The sequence below is a fragment of the Labrus mixtus genome, chromosome 10, assembly GCF_963584025.1.
Source record: "Labrus mixtus chromosome 10, fLabMix1.1, whole genome shotgun sequence".
NCBI classification, from domain to species: Eukaryota; Metazoa; Chordata; class Actinopteri; order Labriformes; family Labridae; genus Labrus; species Labrus mixtus.
In genome coordinates, this window is record NC_083621.1 from 8,312,758 (window position 1) to 8,331,928 (window position 19,171).

General features: G+C 40.0%; 1 protein-coding gene across 6 annotated transcripts; it reads right to left on the reverse strand.

The window, feature by feature from the left end:
• Positions 1–673: 673 nt before the first annotated feature.
• Positions 674–18,219, reverse strand: rgs14b (regulator of G protein signaling 14b). Of its 6 annotated transcripts, none has more exons than XM_061047901.1 (19): positions 18,032–18,219; positions 13,641–13,662; positions 13,328–13,479; positions 13,112–13,204; positions 12,269–12,412; positions 12,005–12,181; positions 11,802–11,883; positions 11,579–11,679; positions 11,164–11,382; positions 10,835–10,911; positions 10,353–10,479; positions 9,845–9,926; positions 9,153–9,190; positions 8,188–8,266; positions 5,310–7,234; positions 1,499–1,584; positions 1,337–1,414; positions 1,161–1,214; positions 674–977 (listed from the first exon to the last, which is right to left on the reverse strand). In XM_061047901.1, the coding sequence occupies exons 1-15, from the start codon at positions 18,152–18,154 to the stop codon at positions 6,990–6,992; spliced, it is 1,761 nt and encodes a 586-aa protein (XP_060903884.1). In that variant the 5' UTR covers positions 18,155–18,219; the 3' UTR covers positions 674–977; positions 1,161–1,214; positions 1,337–1,414; positions 1,499–1,584; positions 5,310–6,989. The 6 variants fall into 6 exon arrangements, with proteins under 6 accessions (XP_060903884.1, XP_060903883.1, XP_060903881.1 ...); XM_061047900.1 differs by having other exon boundaries at positions 9,153–9,193; XM_061047898.1 differs by having other exon boundaries at positions 8,167–8,266; positions 9,153–9,193; positions 18,032–18,217.
• Positions 18,220–19,171: the final 952 nt, after the last annotated feature.

Here is a 19,171-nt window from a genome sequence, read left to right on the forward strand (position 1 = left end):
GTTTTACATGAACCAGTGTGATCTGACAGATACCTCTGGTCAAAGACAAAGCCTCTTTTAGTTCTCGTGCATCGTTTCCTGTTGGAGTTGAGCTCATTTGCACAGACATGCAAACACCACAGCAGAAGTAAACAAATAGGGCCCGACTGATAAAAGATTTTGGGGGCCGATACCGATACCGATGTTAAGGATGGGAAAAAAATCTGATACCGACATATCGGCCGATATCTTTATCAGATCTATGTTTGCTCTGTAGAGATATGTATAGATAAAAACATTTATTGCGTTGATCCCTGAAATGCAGTTATCAATCACTTGTGAAAAAAGAAATATAATGAAGACTAGACGGTAACTCAACTGAAAAGTAACTGCGCATGTAGCTCAGCACCGCTTGACATGTATGTTTTGTATGTCTAGTGAAAGAGAACTGCTAGTTTAATACAATGAAACACTAATGAGATTATTTTTGACTGGTGCATAAATCTAGTAATATCAGTGCATAGCGATAAAATTAGCCGATACCGATAATCGGTCGGGCTCTAGTAAACACAAAATATTTTTTCAATTCGCACCGCTTCTATTTCGTCCCGTCTTCAAACCAAGCAGTTTGAGAGTTAAAGCTGTGTTTTGAAGCTGCAGTATTTCAGACGTTTGATGTGAATGAGAGCAGAGCGAAGACAGATTCACTTTATTGTCAACACGCATTCAGTTTAACACAATGCTCCCAGGACAATGAATGTACGTGTGTTCAGTTCCCTTCATATGGCAATAAATTGACTGCTTGTGTGTTTTATGATCTAGTTTATTATCATCGCTATTTTGTATGCTTTTTGTGTGCACATGTACTTTTTTATGCTTCGGGTTTTTTTAATGATGATCTTGTAAATTGACGAACAATCTAATCACTTTGGTCCGTTCATTTGTCACTTTGGTTCCTCTGTGGAGGGTGAGGGCATTTCAGAGCCATCAGGACACTCCTGTGAAAACAGAGAGATTCATGAAACAAATACAGCTCCGCCTCAAATTGCCTGTTTAATATTTCATGATTTGATAACATTTATCATTTACAGTATTACTGTTACACATGAATGAGGCAGATATTAATGCATTAAAAATGACTATTTTGAACATTTTCGTGCAGAAAATAACGCATGGCTCACCTTCACTTTGTCCAGCTCTGGTCCTCCTGGGAGCGATTTTTGTGAAGAAAAGGTCTTTAAGATAAAACAGGGGAATTAGATTAGATCCGATGTGTATGAAACTAAAATTCATTTGATGATTATGAAACTCAAATGAGCTTGAAACATAGGAAGAGAGGAGGTTTTTAATGTCAGACCTTCTTTGTCTGTTGCATCTCCTCTGTGGACTTGGATCTGTTCTTCATGTGCTTCTGAGGAGAGGTGGTGGTGTGACACTAGAGGGACCAGAAAAGAATAAGGAGGATCATAGGGGCAGGGCCAGAATATCTCACTTACTAATATGTCAGGATTTCACACACCTCATTCACTTTCTGCTCCATGGCTGAAGTGAGAGGAGATGTTCAGTGCTGATGCAGGTTTGGTGTAGATGATCTCTTTTGGAACACTGCTGTTGTCAAAATTAAAGAGGGGAAAGACACTTTTAAAAACATGTGGTTGTATGCAGCAACAACAGTTGTAATGCATTCTCTTTTACAATAATTATTTGTCTTCTTAAAATATGAACTCAGATATTAAGTGAGCGACAACAAGAAAACCAGGAACTGCAGTTACGACCTCTTGTCACTAGATGGTGATGCTGACTCAGGGATCCAATAATGTTTCGATCTATACCCAGCTGATGTTCCATGTTAGATTTATCATGGTAGTCAGTACTGATTGTTATACCACAGACTGCAATCTGCTACTCCCATTATTGGTTCTCATTTTGATTATGTAACCACAGACTCCTGTATCTTATGTTTGTTTTGAACTTTGGGCAGCAATCATCAAAACAGACACTGCAACCCAACACTTTTATTATTGAAGGTTATGAAGTAAAGCCTCGTGTGACTCCTAAATGCAGAGATGTCCTACAAACTGCCTGTTGTGGTTGCTGCTGCCAACCCCATCAGTGACAGGTTCCTCTCTCAACCACTGTCCACACCGAGCTCACACCCTTGAAATTCAAGAAAAAAAATGAACCAGAAAGAATCATTTGCTTTTAAAAGGATTGGATCCGCACACAAACCAATGCTCTCAAACACATTTGTAGAAATTCATACAAAAAAATAAGAGATTTTTGAAAAGCTACAGCGAAGAGCAGTTAACAGTCACAGCCAGATCCACAGCTGGTGTCAGGAACACTGGTGTCTCTTAAACAAAACACCTTGGGGTCTGGGTCAATTTGTAAGAGAGGGATTTATTATTCCTCATTGATCTCAGTGCTGCCGGTCGATGTTAGCTTGTCTGCCGTCAGCCCGGATGGATTAGATCTAAATACTTCCTCATGTCTGAGAGTGAACGGGTGGTTTACTGCTGCCCTCTTCTGCTAGGCCTTAAAAAATGATGGGGCAGGTGAAGATGTGCTCTCTTTCACTAATGTGACGCATAACAAATTATTCATGTGCATTATGAGATTACTCAACAAAAAGATCGACCAACATAGCGGTTCTGCAGGTCTCAGCAACATCATGTGCTCTTCTTCAGAAAAAGACAGAACTGATAGCCTGAATGAACTCTTCAAATTAACACTTTTCAAAAATGAGAAACTTTTAGCTAGCCTGTGCCAATGCGGCCTTACCCCATAAAAAAACAAGATACCCACAGCTGATGAGTAGAGATTGAGTGTTTGTTATGAAAACATGTCAAGCCCAACTTCTGTGCGTTGTTATACTGAAAAAAATTGAACAAGATGTGTGAACTGACGCTCCCCAGCATAGCAGCTGTCCACTATATAAATCTTTTTGTTGCTATGATTGGTTTTAAATTAAAATAATTTTAACTTTAATATTATTATTTTTATTAAACTGTTGAGATACTTTTATGATATCGCTATAAATATCCATCAACAATCCATTCCATGAAAAATAAATGGCAGCTGATTGAAATGAGCTCAAGTGCTCAGTGGGGGGGGGGGCTGACGTGAGGGAAGTGTTTAGTGCTGCAGACAACTCCATTAAAAGTTCATTTGGACTGAAGGAGAAATTAAAGTAAATGATTTAAACAAGGCCTACTTTTTAGTATTCGCTAACACAACTGATTAATCTATACCTGAGGGACTGACTCTGCAGAGATAGTATGGCCGAATATGCACAAACATGTATACAGCCGCACGTATATAAGACTGTTGTATTCAATAAACATACTTCAAATGTGCATTGCAATGTCAATAAGAGTTGGAGGAGGATAATCTCAACCCTGGTGCCTGGTCCCACAATCTTTAGTTCCTGAGTGTTTCTAATGGAAACGACCTGAATGTGAATGATTGGCTTACTGCTTACTTTGCCGGTTTCACCCCTGTCGCTGCCTAACTATCTGTCTTCTTTGTAAGATAAGGAATCCATCTTTTGTACACCATGCAAAAAGGATTAAGAGCCCCATAAGCTAGACTGAAGCAGTGGAAGCGCATCTCATTTGTAACTAAGCTTTAAAAAAAAATTAAAAATAAAAAGGCCAGAGGGAAACACAGCTTTAAGAGGAGACTTCTCCATTGATTTGTCCACTTCAGCACGCTAAGATCAGCCAAGGTGACACATCCAAAAATCTCCTTTGCAGTATGCATACAAACACTCATACATGCATGCATGCATGGAGGCCTATTCTTTATTATATGCAGGCACAACAGCAGCACCAAGACCATTGCCCTAAAAGCTATTCAAGAACTCTTCCTGCATGGATGGGCAAATAGAATAGTTTGCCTTGCAGTCTTTTTTTCCACTATCTTCCCTCCTCCCCATCACTTTCAGTCACTGCAAGAACAGGAGGAGAAATTTAAGGTAGAAAACTTTAAACAAAAGTACTTACCCTTACAGTCTGTAATGAATAATTCATGCGAGCATCTGCGTAATAAGAAACCTTGTTTTGAAGATTTGGATCCATAACACCAGCAGAGACTGAGATTTTCTCAGCTCAAATCTTTAAGTGTTGGGTCAACTTACTAATTAACTCCTCAACTGAGAAGCACAACGTGACAAGAAGTGCTTAATCTTCATTTCAGCGTGTGTGTGTGTGTGTGTGTGTGACAGAGTTTCACAAGCACAGAAAAGATATGAAGAGAACTGTAAAAGTCGTGTTGCACTTACACATCAATTCTGTTGTCTCGGCTATTATGAAAGTGTCCCCCAACTGCTCATCAAAGTTCATTCATTTGATAAGATGGCAGAGGAGATCATTTAAGCCATATATTTCAGTGATGGACACCTTGGGGTTGTTTTCACTCCTTCAGGTCAGCTAATCCCCATAATTCTAGCCAAGGTCATAAAACTGCAGCCTGGTTTGTGCTCTTAAATGTACATATCCCTTAAGATCATAAGTGTTAGATATGTGTATTAACAGAGGCTGGTAAATCACAACAACACACTGAAGTGAACATGTGGACGGTAGCTGCACCGTTAGCAGTGTAGGGAGCGCATTAAGATGCTCCCCAGTGGCAAGGACATTATGTCCTGTAATTGATGATGATAGGCTGTCTGTCTTCATACACTCAGGTGTGACACACATGCACACCCAAACCAGCTGGAAGAATTTAGTCAGCAGTCGTCCGAAACAGCTGCCGCCAGCCTGAATCACAGCTCGACCATGTGTGTCCCACCTGATAACAGAGTCTGTGCTAATGAATCTGCTATCGTTTTCATTCCTACCACATTGAGCTCAGACTCCGTCCTCCACGAGCTGACCAAATGGTATTAAGGCAGTGGAATTTGCAAGGATTGATCTGATCTAATGGATGGATTTGGTTTTACACCACTTGTGTATGTCTCTGCAGGACTCTCAAAGGCACAGGGAGTACCATAAGAGCTCCCATTAGCAGAGGATTGATTTTAGAGAATAAACACTTACAGATATACAAAGCCTGTGTTATCTATCCCGAATCCTGAGAGCAGTCAATAACAGAAAAAAATGGCAAAAGCAGGAAGCATTTGTACTCAGTCTGAATGTAAATATGGGCTCTTCTAGGAAAGAGGAGATGAAGGGTTTTTATCTCAAGACAGCATAAGACGTTTAATCAGGCACAGAGATGCAGTGAGTGACAGAGGATGAGTGATGGGAGTGACAGCGAGAAAAGAGCAGGTAAATACATCCCCAAAAATTGACATTTGTGAAATGCCTGGAGGAAATTCAGACACTCACCTCCGATTTCTCCTTTTTTTCTTCTCTTTTTCTTCTCTTTTGTCTCCCCTCAGTGCAGACGTGCAGTGGAGTAAATGGCACTCTTCATCTCACTGCTGCTGGTGTCTGAGCACACCCCTCTCTGCCCATTCATAGCTTCGCCGACGCACCAGTCATGCCTGGATGCTCAATCTCTCTCTCTCTCTCTCTCTCACACACACACAGACACGCACACACACACATACCATACAAACACACACACAAACACGCACAAACTTTGGGCGTAACACACTTCTCATATACATTTTTACTTTAAAAGCATTCATTGTCACATGTTCATTTCTTCTGCTACAAACATCTATACGGGGGTGATGCCAGCAAAGTGGGGGAATGAGATGCTTCCCAAACCAAACCCTATAACCTACTATTAAATATTTACATTGCTGACATCATCCATGTGGACGGATCCACCTATGACTCATCTAATCCGTTTTGTAACCCACACAATAGCCAAATGCACGCCATAATAGTCCTCCCGGGCTCTTCAACTAGAAAATAACACAGTCCAGCAACAAGTCTCAGGACACATCAAGCATATAATTGGCTATAAGCCTTCACAAAAGAGCCAATCAGAACCCTGCAATGATGCACCACCGCTGTGTAGTAATGACATCATGACATGATGGCATTTATGAGGGAGGTTTCACAAGCAGAGACACAAAATATAATTCAAGCTATTTTTACAAATATCAAAACTGTACATGAGTCATACAGGCAGTCTACTGGGGAAGTGGGGTCTGACTGCATGACATTTAAAACCAACTCACGTAGCATTTGTCAAACCAAAAAACCAGCCTCAGACGTTTACCCAAAAGAAACCCTCTCAGAGGGTAAAAGCTGAACCTGATGTCTTTCCCTGGAAACATAAGACATACAGGAAGAAAATCATTCAATCATAAAAAGGCTTTAATTCTCTGAAAACACCCTGTGGGATATTTCTGATGCTCACATTATCTGATTCAGTCTCTGTTTTATAAGATAACTTATTCATGATCTGGACCCTGAAACGTGACAGGAAAGCAGGACTTCTCAAAAGTGCATTCACAGCAAACAAGTTCATTTTTCAGTAGCGCAAACATTCTTTTGAACAAAGCAACTGAGCACACACAATGACAATTAGTAATGCAACATTCTTAAAAATAAAAATCAATAATGTTAATTTGAATAAAGAAAACAAAACAACATGCAATACACTTCAAAACACACTTCTGGACAGTCCTGTGAATCAACAAGAGTTTGACGAAAAGCGTGTCTGCAAACTGAGATTGTGAGAAATAAAAGGAAGTGAAAAATCCACTGCATTAAATGTTGAGATAAAACTTCTTTTCAAGCATGTTTTGGATCCATTAAAAAATTCATAGCAAACACTTATTTCAGTCAGATTTGTAGTGTTTTGAAATGACACTAAAATATTTGCCACAATTCTTCTTCTTTATATATTGCCTCAAGGGTCCAATTATAGCAGAGTTAGACTCGCACTGCAGTCTCTGAGCTTATTTAGAAACCATTAGAAAAAAGTGCTAGACCATATTTTACAAAAAGATTAGTTTCTGTCTCCTAACATGACTGGTCCCACGATGTTACAAGGTGTTTGGTGTAACTTTTCATCGTGTTTGTGTCCATTGCACACGTGAAAGTCTTTCAAACTGCCGTTTCCTTGAAGTCCTCGACACAATCAGGGGATTCGGATGTGACTTTGCCTGAAGTTAGTGATTTCTCTTCTTCTTTGGAGTCTGCAGTGGTGGTTGTGTTTGGCTGGTCTGTAGCTGCTGCCTGACCTGAGGGAACCTGCAGGAACGTCGGGACCTCCAGCTGCTCTTTGGTCAAAAGGCCTCGCTGGTCTTCAACCCTGGAGCACTGAGCCCTCGTCAGCATATCCAGAAGCCCTGACACACACAGAGAGCTGCATGCTAATTCTGATACTCAATTAATAATCAATTAAGTAACACAGTGAAATGTTATTATCTTTTGATCTATCCTAGCAAATATACCAGGGTTGGGCTATTTGGATAAAATTATGATTTATATAATTTTATAATGCGACTTAAAAACAGACCTTTATAGTATATAACATTGAATTCCAAATCCGAATTTATTGACCTTTCAAACTGTTGCTGATAAAACATAGCAACCCGAGTCCATTTTGCAGTTTTCTCCTTGATCGTAACCCAAAATCTTCCTTTGCAAATTTCTTTTGCAAAGGTCTAAAAAGAACATCTCATCACAAAGTTGGCTCCCTTTTGTTTTGAGAAGTGGAAATTTGGCCTTCAAGGTAATGAAAGTACATTCAAAGTTTAAATAAAGATAAACTTTTTTTTATAAAATATCCTCTCCACGCTCAAACAGAAATTGGGAAAAGGGGCTTTTGGGTATTCTGCACCCTCAGCCTGGAATCTGTTGCAGAGTGACTTAAAACTCAAGGAGCTGGTGTCCTTAAATGTTTTTAAATCTTAAATGAAAGACATGGAAGCAGATTATATTGGATGCCGATGTTGTTAGCTCGACTGCTTGAACTACTGACTCCCATATTTGACTCACAGATGGTTCTCTCTTAATGCAAAACTAAGTGTTTTGTAAATTATACTGTGTCTCTCTTTGTGTCTCTGTCTGTAACTTTGTGTTTTTGCTGCTGCCTGACTTGGCCAGGTCTCCCTTGAAAAAGAGGTTCTTAATCTCAAATGGGACCAACCTGGATTAATAAAGGTTAAATAAATAACTAAAATAAATACAAATAATTTTAATGTATGTTATAAATAATATGGAAACTCTCTCATCTAAATGTCTAAATCGCCCAACCCTGCTAGATCACATGTCCTACCATCCATGTCGCTGTTCTTACTGGGTCTGGGTTGACTTTTGGCTCTGTCTGTATGTGGTGATGACCGGGCCTCCAGACCTCCTGCACTCCCCGCTCCAGACTGGGAACAAAACAGTCACCAGTGATATCAGAGCATGAAAATTGACTGCTCACAGGTTATAGATCATTTCTAAAAGAAGGATTCAATCCTAAATCACAGCGATTACTGTTGACAAACCACTAAACTTAACCACTCCTCTAATTATCTTATGTGGTCCGGTTTTACTGCCAACCATTTTATACAGTTGTTTGACTTTTGAGTGTGAACAAAAGTTTCTATATTGCCTACTTTACTTACTGTTTAATGCAAGTGCAGAAGAATATTCTAAATGACAATAACTTTCAAAGTGTGTCCAAATTCATACACATATCATGGATGGTGTTGGATTTGAAATTATAGCCATAATTGCACAAGAGTTATTTTATTGCTATTTAAAACAACGTAAATTATTTTATTATCATGAAAAACGTGATCATTTGTCAAGTGAGCTCAGGAAAACAACAAGCCGTTACCCTAACAACAAGATCATCTTTTCAGCAGAAAAACACTCCATCCCTAAAATCATGATTCATAATTAATAGCTCAAATATGACATGACTGTTGATGGGAGTTCATATCTGACAAGTGATGAAGTCCTTCATTGAAATGAGCTGCTTGCTATAGTTGACAAGATACTATCTTTGCATGCTGACCTGGCTCTCCTGATCTCTGATAAACATAACTTATAAAAGGAATGAACCTCTTTCATGATAACAGCTTTGTTATCGTGACCAAGGGGAATTAAATAATTTCATTTTGATCAACAGCGTGAAACAATTGTAAGCCAGGCCTCTCTCACCGTCTGTGTGAAAGACCTGCATGTGATCTAATAATACACAAGTGAAGTTCCTTGATGATGGCAGACATTTTTTTGTGTTGGTTTACAAAAATACTATCATTGCCTCACCTGTGTGGCTGCAGCTGAACCACTGGCTCTGTCTTTTCCTGCTAAAAACAAACAGATAGAAATAAGTTTGCAACAGTACAGTAAGTGAACTGCTGATGACACTACACATTGTAACCCCCCCTCCAAGAATTAAACATTGAGCACTGACTCCAAAAGTGAAGTTGGTTCTGGTCACTCAGTTGTGTGGAAATGAAGTGAAGGAATGGGAATGCTACACTCAAAAAAAAACAAATAAGACTCTGACGTTTTGAACCCCGCAGAAAAGAAAAAGTGCACAAAGAATATCGAGACAGAAAAGCAGGAACTAGCAGACAGTGACACAAAGAAAACGGGGCACTAATGGGGACAGTGAAAAGACTTTCCCTTTGCCGCCAGCTAAGAGCAAGTGAGGGACACGGGATGCAGAAACACTTTCTAACACCCATTATGCAACAATCAAAAGAGTGAGAGGACACAGCCGAAGAAAAGGGGAAGAAGAAGAAGAAGAGCTCAACTTCATGGATCTACCTTTAATGTCAGCTATGAGTAGAAGGAGGGCTAATACGTGCCAAATGTGATTTGATTCAACTATTTTCAGTTACTAATCTGCCAAGAGAAGGAGGGTAGTAACATGTGAAGACGTAAACATTAGGCTTTATCTGCTCCACTTTAGATTGAGAGTTTGGGTTTTCAAAAAAGGTGAAGATAGTAACCTTTGGTTTTGTCAAGCCGCAGAGTCTTGTTGGCCAGTCTGAACACGGAGCCGCTCATGTTCACAGGCTCATTACTTCCGACCTTAAACGAATAAAAAAAAATACTCTTAGATTCACGCAGACAAATGATGCCATTTACATTGTACGGTAATAACAGGTGTCATATAAATACTTAGAGGAAAGCCGCTGTAAAGAAAAGAGCCGACAGGAAAGACGTCTGTTCTACAAAGTTCTACGTTTGAAAATGTCAAACAAGTCTGTTTTCTGACGAGCAGGGATGACTCATTTATTTGACTTGACCTCAAACAAAGCACAACATTACCATAACTAGGCGCTCAACAGCTACTCTGCCATTACACAGCCCTCACTTTCCATTTTGATGCAAACACTTGCAGGCTTCAGAAATGCAATCAGTTAGAAGTGAACTTAAAAAATCAGAGAAAATATTTGAAGTTCTTCCTTCAAAATTACACAAATGAGTCACAATCATTGTGTGACAACCACTGACCATTGTGACCACCGCCTCTTGCGGCTTGAGCTGGTGTTTCTGCAGAACCATGGAGAGAGCTTCCTGCAGCGTCTTACTGGACTTCACCATGATCCCCACCGTCTTACCAGTGAAAGCAACCTCCAGTCTGAAACAGAAATGTACTTCCAGAACTTTTCCATGAAGTAAGCACAAACTCCGATATGCTAAATGTATTGGAACGGCGTCATTAAACGCGCACGCTCTCACAGAAAAATCCACCAACCAACAATATTGTAAGAAGGTAATACAAGTTTTAACATCTGGCAGCCCATCGGATTATGTGTTCAATGCAAATGTTCACAGGACAGAGAGCCGGTGTCTGCCTACGGTGATAACACAAGGACTTCCCTCCAGTATGAAGTAGCCTGCTGTGGTGTAGCTGCGGGTGTGAAAGCCTGCTAGGCTGACGACAAAAACACAAAAAAACAGAAAGGAAGTACGAAGTGACAAGGTTGACTCACGCTAACGTCACCCTGAGCTCTAGAGACACTTGCTGATCCCTCAGTACAGAGCAGTCCTGGTCCAGTGATAAGGGTTGCTGTAGAGAGAGAAACAGGATATGGAATATGTGAGAGTAATTTAAGTGTTCATAAGAGATGAAAACACCGTCTTGGGACAATTCTAATCATTTTTATAAAGTGTCAGAAAGAACGGTTGAGAGAGAGGTTGAGAGGATATTACAACAGGAAGAGGTTGGTCATATTTTTATACCGCTTGTTGTATAACAACTTTGCATAGTTCATAGAAATCAGTGGCAGGTGCTGCAGGCAGACAGGACCTACGCGCTCACCTTGTCTTTGCCTTGAAGGTAGATGATGACGTCTTTCAGCGGGAAGCCCCTCTTCTCACACAGACTCACCAGCATGTCTTTGATCGGCTGGCCAGTAGGTGTGGGGGCCAGAGAGGCACTCCCATCAGGTAGGTACACACAGCAGTAGCCCCCCTCCACTCCTATACGACCCCCACCTACACCGCCCTGCTCTGGGGACCTGGGACTCGATCTGCCATTCTGCATTAGAGACAAAGAGAGAGAACTGAGAAGTAAAATATCCTTCAAAATGACAGAGTTAGTCAACTTATCTTCGATTTTATTCCACCTGTAAGACTTGGCATCTTAATTTGTGCCCGTGTGCCTCTGTAATCATACAACTTCAACTGAACATTGATTTCGACATGAGAGAGCCTATTATATTTGTTGTACTGACCTCTATCTGCCTGTAGAGGGAGCTGAGCTCAACACTGCTACTCGACTTGACTGACAGATGGGAGTCTGTCCTGGAGACTAAACCATGGATGTTGGATGGGTCTGTTGTTATTGACAGGAAGGAAGGAAGGAAGGAAGGAAGAGGAATTGAGCCAGGGAGAAATTGTGACATTAAGTCAGAGTATGTAAAAAGTTTAAAAAGCACAGGATTGATATGGCGTTACCTCCCCAGGATCCTCTTTTCTGATGCCGTTTCTCCGAGGCACTCTTTCCACCTGACAAGCTGCTGGAGTCGGACCTGTTTTTCTTTTTGACAAATTGATGAAAGAATGCCATAACAGCACAATTAAAACACAGAGCACTCACATGTTTTTTGTTTTTTTTTCTACCCCAGCCCTCAGCCTTTATAATCTCCCTGACGCTGTACCTTTTTGTCACCCGACAATGGGCTACTGTTGACTATGTCCTCCCAGGACCCCGTGCAGACTGGCTCGATAGAGAGCTGAGGTAGAAGTTTGCCTTCCACGCTTGCCAAGGTGCAGCTCTGGTAGAGAGGAGAGCGCACAAAACGCCTGTAGGAGTCCATCTTCATCAGTTTAAATATCTGAAACAAAGCAGGCACATTAGCACACACTGTCATCAGGTACCATTGTATTCTTAGGCTAAAACAGCAGTACGGGTTCCCTCAGACCTGTGATTGAGCCTTGTTAAACATTTCAGGGGTGGGCTGCTCGAGGTCCTTCTCCTCTGTCTTTGCTGTGTCGTCGATGTTGACTGAGTAGGGAGCGCTGTCAGACAGGTAGGTGTCGTAGATGGAGCGAGCTGCTGCCTTTAGCTAGAAAACAACAAACTCCATCAGACTGAATACAGGACCTAAACTTTTGACTGTTTCCACACTGACGGAACATCTTCTCACACTGAATCAAGTTCCCATTGTGCACAGATCTATATGCTGGCTGGGTGCCTTTTATTGTTAGAGTGACCCAAGAATTAAACCAGCTTTACACACGCATCCACACAGAGTAATACAATCAATAAGTCACTCAAATGGAGCTCTCTGTAAGCCGAGTACGTGCATGAACTCGGCTACAGTTTCATCAGTCCACGTGCCCTGTTTCATAACCATCAACAAAACCATACCTCCGCCAAGACGGTAAAGAATAGATTAAAAGCTTCACAGCTGGATTCTTGTATTACGAATAGAATAAAAGAAGACAAACATCTAAAGCAGAGAATAAATCCAGTTTAATCGTTTTATTGAACAGATCATTAATGTGACTTTAAGGCTTGTAAACTAAGTCCTTCATCAAATATAGCAACTTGATCATCGGCTGAAGGCTGCCTCAGACACAGTATTGCAACAAAGCAATAAATGTTAACTTTTGACATCATGTTTACAACTACAGAAAAAAGTCTGATAGACATTATGAGTATTTTAAACAACTACAACGAGAGCTAAGTTAGAGTAAGACATACAACAGTGCGACGAATCACTTTGATTCACTAAGTAAAGCGGTTCGAATTGTCTTCATACCTTATCCAAGGATTTGGATGGGATCTTCCGAAACTTTTCACAGTCTTGCCAGAATAAAATGTTCTCTGCACTCACCTCGGACCTCAAAAAAGCCTGTGGAAAAAAAAAAAAAAAATCACAAACACACACACAAGACATGTGGAACAACACCAACACTCACATTATTCCAGCACTTGTTTAAGAAAACGACACAATGCGAGTTTATTGTGGTCTCACCGTGAAGTGCCGGACCCCGCTGGGGTCCTCCAACAGCTTCTCAAATGAGACGGCCCAGCTCATCACGCTGTTGGCTGGGCCGGCCTCTCCGCATGGTGTCCCTGGAAGGCTGGAGCTGCTGCCTCCACAGCCCCGTGCAGACATGTTCAACTCTACAACACACCCAGACACAAACACACCCATTTATCAGTCCAGGAAAGCAAAGGAAGACACTGAAAAAGAGCCTTCCTTGTGACAAGCACAGACATGCCTTAGTTTTTAGAAATGTGAGGTATACATGACTGTTGTTGTGCAAGTTGGCTGTCAGGCTTACCTCCGTCTGACACTGCCTGACTCTGTGAATAGAGAGAGTGAGAGATAAGGCAGTGAACAACAGGGGAAAGCATCTGACATTTGGAATACATGGAGGCCTGTGGCATTACTGGATACGTTAACAGTGAAGGTTGCAAAGGGTACATAATATACTTTTTTGTTTTATGTAGCACAGTGTCACAAGATAGTATAAATACAATTTATTTCTCAAAAACACACAGGCATACATTTAGGAAGTGAAATACGAACAGTGGCAGTGTGAGTTTTGTCTGTTTCCCTCTGTATTTAACAATGCAATGAAATCAGTCAATGTTCTCACAGGAAGTGGTTGTGACACTGATGACAAAAGCTCTCATTCGGATGTTCATTTCAGAGCTCAAAAGCTCTTTCTTTTTCAGTTCAAGCACATTCATATTTGCAGAGTCTGCCAATAAAGTCTGCAACCTCTTTGCACACAGACCTGTGCTAAAAGCCATTGTGTTTGCGTGTGATACAGTTATCAGCTCGATAGCTATAGATATTGCTCAAAAGTACCCCCTCAGGGAGGAATTTCAGAATGAGAATCAGCACGTTAAACAAATGAGTTTCAAAACGAAAATTCAGCAAACACTTGATGTCGGTGCCAAGAACGACTTCCAGAAAGTAACATTTATGAAAGGCACATCAGTTCTATGTTTGAATCTATGGGGATTACAGTTGTAGGTGGGGGTCAACATCTATTTGTCTGTCTGTTAGGTTAGATTTGTGAGCGTAAACCTGATCAGAGTGTACACTGGCATGACAGTAACATTGACACCACTAAAAGTCAAAACTCCATTGCCATTTGGATAAATGTACAACAGAGAGTTTCATTTAGGAGATAAACCAAACGAGGGTGAAACCAATCAAGTGCTCACAGACAACAGCTCTCGGCCATTGATATACTTTGCCCATATAAGGTTGACATGGGGCGTCTGTTTCTGCAGGTGCAAGCTCAGCTGTGGCTCCACCTCTTCACTCTTTCTGCTCCACTGCTCAAACTCAAGAACACAACATGTCAGTGCCTAGGAACTTGCCAGGAGAAGCAAACACACACACACACACACTCTTCGTGCACAATCTTCAACAAACTGTTATGCAAGAAAACGATTCATCATCGTTGTCTTGGTTGTTCTCAACGAGAGACGAAAAATGCACTGTTCAAGGGAAGTGTCTGGAGACATTTCCTCTCATAGAAACACATAAAAAACAGACAGCTTCTTTTCTAAAACAAAAACAACAACAACAAAAAATCATATTTATGTTGACTCTAGTAGCAGCTCTGAGCCCATTCAAGAAACGTCTCGATAACAATCCCCCGGAGTAAAAACCGAAGCCAGCTATAGGCCTACACATGACAGATTGGCAAACAGGCATGGCTTGGCTTCTACTTCGTACACAGTGTGGCCCATTCTGTTTTCAGTAGCAACCAACTGTAGCCACACAGCCTGATTGGTTCTGGTACTGCTAAGGCATTTGGACAGACAATACAAGCCAGCACAAGAAACTTCTCAAACAAACTCTGGGTACTCTAACCTGGATATCAGCGCAAAAGTTTGAGCCAGCTTAACCAAGCTGACTAGAAGACGTAGCCATAATGTTAAAACATTTCTCTTTTCAAATCATTCAATCACTCTTTCTTAAAACATTATGAATGCATAAACAAACGACTATAGCAGATCTCACCATGTGGCCAACAGGAATCCCCAGAGCGTTACCATTCTTCGCCATGGTGGCCCAAAGAGCAGACCTCAAACTGAAGTCTTAACGCAACGCGCACGCTGTCAGGGGACGCAGTGCAGTGCTCCACCCAAACATGATATACACTCTTTATGCACACCAAACACACACAGAGTCATCACTTGGGTCTTCCTGTCACTTCCTGCCTGGAAGGGAAGTCTTGCCATAGCAACATGCCACAAAAGAGGAAGTATGGTTATTATGATCAAACTGTTCTCGGCCCACGTCTTGAGAAACACTATGATGTGGGAACAAAGGCAAGCCAAACGCACTCATTTACTCCTCAAGTGCAGTCCCTCTCTCTCAGTTACTTGGAGAAGTTAAGGGTAATGATTCAACAAGTGTTTTTAACTGATCAAAACTCTCTTCTTTTATTTTTAGTCAAACCAAAGTTGTTGTTTTTTACTTTGAAGTCAGTGAAAACTATAAGCTTTAAAATAGAAAGCAAAACGGCTCCTGCAGATAGCCACATATTTAAATGTGTAAATTCATGCCACATAGCACTTTTATGATTTTTTTTAGTAATTACAACGTTATATATTTCCAACAGGTATGATTTAATGCAAAGAAATAAAATAAGTATTATTAAAAAAAAATGTTTTACTTTGGTTAAATATGTGTAACTTGGGGTGTTGTTACCTAAAAGCCAGTAAAAGGTAGTAAAAAGTACTTCATGTAGCTGAAACAGAAAACTTGTAAGTGGATTTTAATGAGTTTTGTTAAGAGACCCTGCGAGATGTTGTTTAGGGATGTGAAACTTTGTCTTCATTTGCAATGTTGTTACCTTAAAAATATATGATATTGGATATGAAGAATCCTGCATACAATTAAAACAAAATATTTGATAATAAGAGACACAAATGAAAGCCAATTCAACTATGAAAAGAGACGGAAAAACTATGTAAGACAGAACTCATTGTGTAAGTTCAGATAGGGGAACAATGTTTCAATAATTGTTTTCTTCTTTCATAATTTCGCCATGATTGTTAGATATGAATTGCACATGAAATTCAGTCATCGGTTGTTATTGTCAATCGCACTTCAATTGACAGTTCTTGTTTGAGTTTGTTCTTAAATTTATATACGACAAGAACTCAATGAAATGCTGTCCTCTCAATTGGTGACTTAACTTGGCTCAAATATGATAATCATGTCATGAAAGCCATCACCCTCCTACACAAGAGGTGCTGCTTGTCAACAGGCAAAGCAGGCAACTGCTTGGGGCCCCTGGCCAGTAGGGGGCCAAACCAAGGACTGACACACTTCAAACCAAATTTAGCAGTGAGTGAGTCAGAATTTTACAATGACAGAAGAAAACCTCCCTAAGGGGGTCCTATCTGACAGAACTCAATGTTTTGCATGGCTAAGCATTCCAATATGCCTGTGAAAACTTAAATGTGCCATTCAAAGTTGCCGTTGGTGTCAGATTATTTTTTTAATCTAATGGCAATGAATGCTAGTTGGAGGGGCCCCCAGTGAATTTTGCTAAGGACCCCAACAGACTCAAGAATCGCCCCTGACCTACAAGGTGGGTAATGAGTACAATGGGCTATAGATGCCATGATAAACATTGACTCTGCTAAATAAAAGTTGGGAAAATGTGAAATATTGAACACTTCACTGAATGTAATATTAAAATCCAGCCGGTTGCAAAAATAATTTTACTAATCCAGAACTCTGCGAATACATTTACTCACATATTTAATCTTGAAACCAGTATCAGTTTTTGATTGGAAAAAAATCAGAACACTTTCCTCAGGGTTTCAAAAAAATCCTTGAAATTGCAATGCAACTTTAAAAAAAAAAAAATCTCCAATACTTCTAGAAGTTTCAGAAATATCCCCAAAAAGCCACTCAAAATTCCCCAAAACTTTCTGAAAAGGTTTCCGAAATTCTTGATTAAAACTTAAATTCTTGAACAATTTAACATCTTAACAAAATTCCACACGAGTTTTCCTGAAAATTTCAGTCAATTTTACCGCAAATTACCTGGAAAGAAAATTCTCAGGAAAGTCCATAACATTTTAAAAAAAATCTTAGACAATAGTCAATTGTCCCTTACAAAAATGTCAAAAAATGTATTCCTGAAAAATCCTGACAGAAATACCAATAGTTTCATAGAAATTCCCAGAAAAAAACATAAACATTTTTGTAACTGGAATGGATTTTTTAAAATTTCCACTTAGTTTCCTGAAAGTTCAAAGAGAAATTAAATACGAAAGAAGCATTCATATACAACCTGTCTTCAGTTCATCCCCTGCGTTGCCAGTCTATCATGCATCCAATGTTCTAATGGCATCTGAACATTTCTATACTGGCAGGTTTTTTTCGAGGATCTCAAGTTTTGCATGTTAAGTTTCGTGCACTTCATCTAGGCCTTGTTTTGTACATATGCGTGCAATGGTTATAAATTAGTCTAATGTTGTATTTTTTTTTTCAGCTGTATCCCCGAATTTGTTTTTGTATTTTACGTTTTCTTGTTGGTGGTTTAGGCTACATAGGCCTACGACAAAACGACCCATTACACAGTATTACTCTTTTTGGTTGTTGATGGGGAAATGGATTTTGTATCAGTACTCTGACCTTTCCAGGTGTCATGCACTCTCCAATTAGCTCGTGTTTGAGTCGTCATACCGTATTGTCCGCCAAGCCGCCAGTGCCCACGGTGCACAATTTGTCATACTTTCGGACTTGGTTTTGTGCAGCAACTTTTACCAGACGCGAGAACCTGTGGTAAAGTCCTCTTAGGGCGACCATCCTAAAAAAAAAAACGCACACACTGCGAGTGAAGAGGAGCTAGATGCTGCTTGAAGTTTGCGGGTCAGACTTGATCAGCTCCACCTACCTAGTTGTATCCTGTCATGCGCACAAGCTGATGACCGCAGGTAAAACAAGACTTTACAGTGCAACTGTAAAGTCTTTTTGCAGTCTTTTTGTCTTTTTGCAGTCTCAAATTTGTATAAAGCATTTCCTGTTTTACTTTTGCTATTTGGTTAACGTGTGGCAAAATTATTATTAGTGTTTAGACATAATATCTAGGACTAAATAATGTTCTTGCAAAACTGTAAAGTCAACCGGTTGGGGAAGCTTTAACGTTTTAAGGGGCAAATGAGAAGGATACAGCAATAAGATCATGTTTGTTGGTTTTTTACAAGCACTTCAAAGAAGTTTTTACAACAAAAAGGCCCTTTCATTTCAAGTAAAGAACAAATGAATGTATTGCAAAGTAGGCCCTTTTTCACTGGTCATATCAACCAAAATAATAAAATGGGCCAATATTCATGGGACAGCATGTCTGCTTTGGAAAGAAAGTTGTAATTGAAATGACTAAATACAGTAAAGAATGAGGCAAGGTACTAAAATATGGCTTTGTTTTGCTGTTCATGTAAACACAGCTTGATTTGTTTCAATGATGTAAGACAAAGAGGCTGACAGAACAACTCGAACCAACGTGTGTCAAATATCCTTCTCCACTCTGCACCGCCTGGGTTAGTGTAAGTAAGATTTGGTTGATGTTAAATGAAAACATATATCATGTTACCAATATATGTTTTTATTTATTCCACCTGATTTTGTATTGCAGTTCATAATCATTGATGAAAAAGTTTCATTATTTTCTGTGTGACATTTACATGTTGGGATTGTGTCTGTGTAAGATTTTTTTTTTTGTTTGTTTTACTGCTGCCCTGTTTTTTTTATATATATATAGTCCAACTAAATGCTGGTTTGGTTAACATTGGTTGAGCAAGAGTTGTGTTTAGCACTCTGTGTGTT